The sequence below is a fragment of the Bison bison genome, unplaced genomic scaffold, assembly GCF_000754665.1.
Source record: "Bison bison bison isolate TAMUID 2011002044 unplaced genomic scaffold, Bison_UMD1.0 scf7180017864089, whole genome shotgun sequence".
NCBI classification, from domain to species: Eukaryota; Metazoa; Chordata; class Mammalia; order Artiodactyla; family Bovidae; genus Bison; species Bison bison.
In genome coordinates this window covers 1465716-1473223 of record NW_011494661.1, presented here as the reverse complement: position 1 = coordinate 1473223, position 7508 = coordinate 1465716, and the positions used below count along the sequence as shown (strand labels likewise).

Genomic DNA, 7508 nt, shown 5'->3' with positions numbered 1-7508 from the left:
CTTGTGTGCCAGCTCCAGGGACTGTGGCCGGATCTTGGGCATTGCTCATCTCTTGGGGGGTTGGGGGTAGGTGGGGTGGGGTGGGACAGGGAGACCTGTAAAGAAAGCAGCCCCAGGACTTAGCATTTACCCCATTAGCCCCGCACAAGTCAATGGGATCAGTGTGGCTGGCCTGACAGACGACCTCCAGAAGGGGGAGGGATGGGCATGGAGAAACGGGGGTGGTGGTGGTGATGATGAGGAGACAAGAAAGTCAGCAGAATTCCTGGGGGCTACAGCACCCTCACGCCTCCTCCTGGCACCCCAGACCAGGCCAGAGAGTAACAATAGCAGCAACAAGTGCCTCTGAGGGTTTCCTAAGTGCCTGGAGCTGTGTTAAACGCTTTAACTTATTTCGTCCTGGTAAGGAGACCCATTTTGCAAACACAGAAACTGAAGCATGGAGGTCTCACGGCGACTTCAAGGTGGATCCTGTCTGACCCCAAAGCCAGAGACTCACGGAGTCTCTTGCCACCCAATTCACAACCACCCCCTCACCCTTCATCAAGCAGCCCTGAAAAAACCAGCAGACCATTACTTCACAGAGGGAAAACTGAAGCCCAGAGACAGGGACGTTATTAGACATAAATACTGGGCTTTAGGGCGAGTTTTGAGGTGGAGCCACCGCAAACATTTGGAGCTACAAAGAGAGAGAACTCCAGCTACAGGTCTCGGGGGAGGGTCCCCTCCAAAACGGCTTGGTCGACCTAGGGGCCTCCATCTAGGTTCCCACAGGTAAGCCCAGACTCCTCCTTCCAGAAGACTTACCTGAGCTCAGGAGTTAACCTACAGCGTAACTCCAAGCCCGCCGAGTGTGTTTATATAGCCCCAGAGCTGCCCCGCCCTAGAAGCCCTCCACCAATCAGGCCCCTCCCTGGGAAAGGGTGTAGCTTTTCGTCATCACCACTCACCTCCACTTAGAGTTAACCCAGTCAGTCTCCACCACGCACCTCCCAGCTGCGGCTCTCCTGGGTAAAAGTTTCTCTCAAGTTTCATCACCTACCAGAGGGGTGAGGGCAGGCCAGCGGGACCCCAGGGCCAGGAAGGCAGCAGGAGTCCCTCTCCGCTCTTACAAATGCAGCGCCAAGGTGCGGGACCTAGAATGCTACAGACCTGGGTTGTGGCGCGTGGCTGATGAGTAAATTATAAATATTCGGTGACTGTGCCTTGCTGGGGAAGGGTCGCTGGTTGTGTCTGTGTTTATTTCAGATACAGAAATCCCCAAACCTGGGAACCAGAGAGGAGATTGTCTTGGAGTGAGAATTCCCTGGGGCCACATGCCCATTCCAAGGTCCTTTAGGGATATGAGAGCCCCGCCAGAGGCTCCAAAGTGGAGGAGGAAGGCTTTGCCCAGGACCACCTAGTTCAACCCCTCCACACCGCGCCCCTCCGCGACCCAACAAGCAGACCTTAAGCCTTTCCATCTTCACTGACTCAGTTACTCTTTACTCTTTAGTTTTACAGGACAGTCAGCACCTACATGTGACAGGTGACTTCTCCCCCCACCTTTTTTCCCATAATAAAGTACACATAACTTAATTTGAACAGTATGTACTGTCTTAACACCCTTTAAGTTCACATTTTTAAGTACTCATGAAACAATAGCTCCCCATTTCAAAATTTTCAACTGAGGACTTGGGGGATAAGAAGGAAGAGGATATTAAACTCGAAGTCATCGAACAGGAAAGCAGTGAGATTCACTTTAGAGTGAAAATGATGACACATCTCAAGAAACTCAAAGAATCATAATGGGTTCCCAGGAATTCAGTCAGGTTTCTCTTTGAAGATCAGAGAATTGCTGATGATCACACTCCAAAAGAACTGGGAGGGGCTTCACTGGTGTCTCTGGTGAAGAATCCACCTGCCAGTGCAGGGGACACGGGTTTGATCCCTGATCTGGGCAGATCCCACCTGCTGCACAGCAACTAAGCCCAGGCACCAGGACAATTGAGCCTGTGCTCTAGAGCCCTCAAGACACAACTGAGCCCAGGCGCTGCAACTGCTGAAGCCTGTTCACTCTAGAGCCCGTCCTCTGTTCCTGACAAGAATAGCCACTGCAATGAGAAGCCCTCGAACCGCAACTTGAAAGTAACCCCCGCTCTCCACAACTAGAGGAAAGCCCTCGCAGCAGCGAAGACCCCGCACAGCCAAAAAGAAAATAAGTAAATTAATTTTTTTTTAAAAAGAACTAGGAATGGAAGAAGATGTGATATTGTAAAAAATAGTCCTTTTAGTAAAATACAAACTTGTATATTAACTAACACATGTGGAATCTAGAAAAATGCTATAGATGATCTTATTTGCGAAACAGAAATAGAGACACAGATGTAGAGAACAAATGTATGGACATTGAGAGGGGAAGGGGGGGATGGGGTGAACTGGAAGACTGGAATGATATACAAACACCACTGACACTCTGTATAAAAGAGATAACTAATGAGAACCTACTGCGCAGCTCAGGGAGCTCTACTCAGTGCTCTGATGACCTAAATGGGAAAGAAATCCAAAAAAGAGGGTATATATGTATGCATGGGCTTCCCAGGTGGCTCAGTGGTAAAGAATCTGCCTGCCAAAGCAGGAGATGTAGGAGACACAGGTTCGATCCCTGGGTCGCGAAGATCCCCTGGAGGAGGAAATAGCAACTCACTCCAGTATTCTTGCCTGGAAAATTCCATGGACAGAGGAACCTGGTGGGCTACAGTCCATGGAGTCTCAAAGAGACACGACTGAGCTACTGAGCACGTGTGCATACGTTTATGTATAGCTGATTCACTTTGCCATAGAATAGAGGAGGAGATGGTTAGTTAGCATCATTGGCTCAGTGGACATGAATCTGATCAAACTCTGGGAGATAGTGAAGGACAGGGAAGCCTGTTGTGCTGCAGTCCATGGGGTCACAAAGAATCGGACATGACTCAGCGACTGAACAGTAATGGCAATAGAAACTAACACAACATTGTAAAGCAGCTACGTTGCTGTTCAGTTGCTAAGTCGTGTCTGGCTCTTTTGCGACCCCATGGACTGTAGCCTGCCCGGCATCTCTGTCTATGGGATTTCCCAGGCAAGAACACTGGAGTGGATTGCCATTTCCTTCTCCAGAGGGTCTTCCCTGCCCAGGGATCAAACCCATGTCTTCTTCATTGGCAGGCAGATTCTTTACCGCTGAGCCACCAAGGAAGCCAGAGCAACTATACTTCAATAAAAAAATTTTAAAAACAAGTAAAACACATACTTTTAAACTATAGAACATATTTGATCACTGCCTGTAATCATCTCGCTTCCTTATTTACTTACTTCTCATGCATTTTCCCTACCAGGTCACTGCCTTCAGAACAGGCACCTTGTCAGCCTTATCAGCTCCCAGACCCTTTGTGCTGACACAGAGCCTACTGTTGCTCACATTTGGATGAATGAATGGCTTACAAGGCCCTTGTGAATCTCTCCAAGAGCACCCCAACCCTACCCTCCATCACCATCCTCCAGCTACAGCAGCTTCTTTCAGTTCTCCTGTTAACTCTTTCCTCCCCCACTCCACCCCCTGTTGCCCCAGGACCCTCATACATGTTGCCCCCTCCCCAAAGGACAATGTGTCCTTCCTTCTGGGAGGACGCTGCTTCCTACTCCGTGTATGCTTACCCATGTGGTTTGGTTCAGTCAGTGGAATCTGAGCAGAGATCATTCATGCCACATCTCAGTAGAAGCTTGAAGAGCTCCAAGGTGGCTCGGCCTTTCCTCTTCTCCATCTGCCCTGGGTCAAGGGTACCTCCGGGTGGTGGTAGCCTCTCTAGCCTGGGGTCTAGAATAAAGACAACATAGGGACTTCCCTGGTGGTCCAGTGGTTAAGATGCGGTGCTGCCACTGTAGGGGTCTCAGGTTCGATCCCTGGTCAGGGAACTCAGACCCCACGTGCTGTGTGGCATGCCAAAAAACAAGCAAACACACACACATTCAAGCTAAACAGTGAAGGATGTGTAATATGAATAGGAAATAAACTTTTTGAAAATGCTAAAGGAAATTCTCTAGGCAGGAAACACAAGAGAAGAAAAAGACCTACAGAAAATAAACCCAAAACGGTTAAGAAAATGGTACTAGGATCACACATATCAATAAGTACTTTAAATGTAAATGGATTAAATGCACCAACCAAAAGGCAGACTGTCTGGGCGGTTGAAAATGTGCGTGTATGCACTTCCACTTACCACAACACTCTGCTTGACCCCCCAAGTTGTATGTAATATTTTATTGTTAGGTTAATCATGTTCCCAATATGGCTTGAAACTGTAATTATCTTTTATTTTTTTGTCTGGCTACTAATTGTGAAAACTTATAAATACCTTTTACTATTATGATTATGTAACTATTACTCACTTAATACCATTATATCATGATTGGTCAACAGAAAAATAACAGAAGGTATCTTATAATAACCTGTAATGGAAAATAATCTGAAAAAATAATATGTATGCATATGTATAACTGAATCACCTTGCTGTGCACCTGAAACATTGTAAGTCAACTGTACTTCAGTAAAATGTATGTATTAGGAAAAAAATGAAAAAGAGTATATGTATAACTAAATCACTTTGCTGTACAGTGAAACATTGTAAATCAACTCTAATTCAATTTCTTTTTAAAAGGAGACTCCTTACGGAAACTCAAACTAAAAATCTTAACTTATCTACTTAAAAAAAAACTTGTAATATACAGTGGAACTACATGTAACTTTGTTCTGTATTTTCCAAGTCTCCTGTAAATGTGTTATCAAGCTTTCATAATTTAAAGAAAAAAGAAAGTGAAAAAAGGAGACTCTTGTTAAACATTTCCTCTAATTCCTCTTTTAAAAAAAAGAAAAGAAAAACTTCTGTTTTGAAAGCTGCTGAGATTTTGGATATCATTGATATCAAATAATTATTGACATTATTGGGTTGGATTTCCATTTCCTGCCCTAACAAATTACCACAAACTCTGTGGCTTAAAATAATGTGAATCTATCATCTTCCAGTTCTGGAGGCCAGAAGTCCAAATGGGTCTCAGTCTGCTAAAGTCAAGGTGTGGGTAAGGTTTAATTCCTTCGGGTGGCCAGCCTCATTCTTTGGCATCTGGCTTCTGGCTTCCTTCCTCCTCTTCAGAGACAGTTGCATAGCTTCTACTAACTCTGATCCCTCTTCCACATTTTTTTTTTCCTCTTCCACTATTAAGGACCCTTGTGATTACATTGGGTCCATGTGAATAATCCAGGATAATCTCCCCATCTCAAGATCCTTAATCACATCTATGAAGTCCTTTTTGCCATGTCAGATAATATGTTCATGGGTTCCAAGAATTGGGATGGGTACCTATCTGGGAGGTCATTATTCTGCCTACCACATTTATCACAGCATAATTTCTACTGAGCTAACTAATACACTGTTTATAAAATAATTGTGCTACAAGCTAGAGGCATACGTCCGTTTATTGCTTTTTGCTTTATTACGCTTCATAGATATTGCTTTTTTTTTTTTACAAAGTGAAGGTTTATGATAACTGTCAAAAAGAATAATCAATAAACAATCTATAGTAGGAATAGAAAAGAGGTGTTTTTGTTTGTTTCTTGGTTCTTTTGTTTTTTGGCTGCACTGCACAGCTTGTGGGACCTTTGTTGCAGGATTTTAATTGCCCCTGGTAGGGGAAGGGTGGAGTTCTAACCACTGGACAATCAGGGAATTGCCTAGAAAAGAGTTTTATTTGAAGCCAGCTGAAGACTGTGGCCTGGAAGCCAGCTTTCCAGATTACTCTGAGGAACTGCTCCAGAGGAGCAGGCTTTTTTCAGCACAGTTTTATAACTCGTCAGAACAAAGAACATTAAACAAATCAGAAATACATTCCTTCAAGGTTTTGAAAAATGGACCATAGAGAACGCAAATCAAAACCGTAACGAGACATCACCTCACACCAGTCAAAACAGCTATCATCAAAAAATCTGCAAACAAATGCTGGAGAGGGTATGGAGAGAAGGGAGCCCTCCTACACTGTTGGTGGGAATGTAAATTGGTATAGCCTTTATGGAGAACAGTATGGAGATTTCTTAAAAAACTGAAACTAGAGCTACCAACGGCAACCCGCTCCAGTATCCTTGCCTGGAGAATCCCATGGGCAGAGAAGCCTGATGGGCTATACAGTCCATGGGGTCACAAAGAGTCGGACATGACTGAGCGACTAACACTAACAGAGCTACCATATGATCCAGCAATCCCACTCCTGGGCATATACCTGGAGAAAAACATGGTCCAAAAGGATATATGCACCCAAGTGTTCACTGCAGCACTGTTTGCAGTAGCCAAGACATGGAAGCAACCTAAATGCTCATCAGCAGAGGAATGGATAAAGATGTCATACATAGATACAATGGAAGGTTGAAAGTGAAAGTCGTTCAGTCATGTCCGACTCTTTTCGACCCCATGGTCTATACAACCCATGGAATTCTCCAGGCCAGAATACTGGAGTGGGTAGCCTTTCCCTCCTCCAGGGGATCTTTCCAACCCAGGGACCGAACTCAGGTCTCTCGAATTGCAGCCGGATTCTTGGGAAGTAATGGAATGTTACTCAGACATTAAAAAGAATGAAATAACTCTATTTGCATAAACATGGATGGACCCAAAGATTGTCATACTGAGTGAAGTAAGTCAGTGAAAGAAAAATACCATATGGCGTTGCTTATATGTAGCATCTAAAAAGAAATGAACTTATTTACAAAATGAAAATAAGCGCACAGACTTAGAGAACCAAATTATGGTTACCAGGGGGGAAGGGTCAGGGGGAGGAATAGTTAGAGAATTTGAGATTGACATGTACACACGGCTGCATTTAAAATAGATAACAAGGACCTACTGTGCAGCACAGTGAACTCTGCTCAATATTATGTAGCAACTTAAATGGGAACAGAATCTGAAATAGATGCGTGGATATGCATAACTGAATCAGCCTGCTGTATACGAGGAACTATCACAACATTGGTAATCAACTATGCTCCAACATAAAACAGAAAGTTAAGCAAATAAGAAAACAGACCAGCAAATACAGCAAGTACAGTGAGTCAGTATGGATTTGGCACCTGGGAGGTGGTCTTACACAAAAGAGGACCAGCATTGGTGTCCCAGGAGGCATTTAATCTTCACTTTTAACGTGGACATTCTTTACTTCTGTCATCACATCTCTTTATTTAATAATTAAAGCAAAAAAAAAAAATAATTAAAGCAGCTAACCCATGTATAAGCCAGAATGACTTTCCCACAGCTCAATATGTGAACATTTCTTTCATCACAACCATATGTTGAGCAAATCTATTGGCATCATTTTTCCAACAGCATTTGCTCACTTTGTGTTTTTGTGTCACATTTTGGCAATTCTTCCAAAATTTCTAACTTTTTCATTTTTATTATACTTATTATGGTGATGCTACTCTTGCAAAAAGATCATGACCCTTCATTAAT

General features: G+C 43.9%; 1 protein-coding gene across 1 annotated transcript in view; it reads right to left on the bottom strand.

Annotated features, from left to right (window-relative positions):
* The window catches only part of SPDYC (speedy/RINGO cell cycle regulator family member C), a 2583-nt gene extending 1548 nt beyond the window's left edge, over nucleotides 1–1035 (bottom strand). Inside the window, exon 1 of the mRNA XM_010838104.1 lies at nucleotides 951–1035. Within this exon, the coding sequence (XP_010836406.1) occupies nucleotides 951–1035 (85 nt within the window). The remainder of the gene's footprint in view (nucleotides 1–950) is intronic.
* Nucleotides 1036–7508: the final 6473 nt, after the last annotated feature.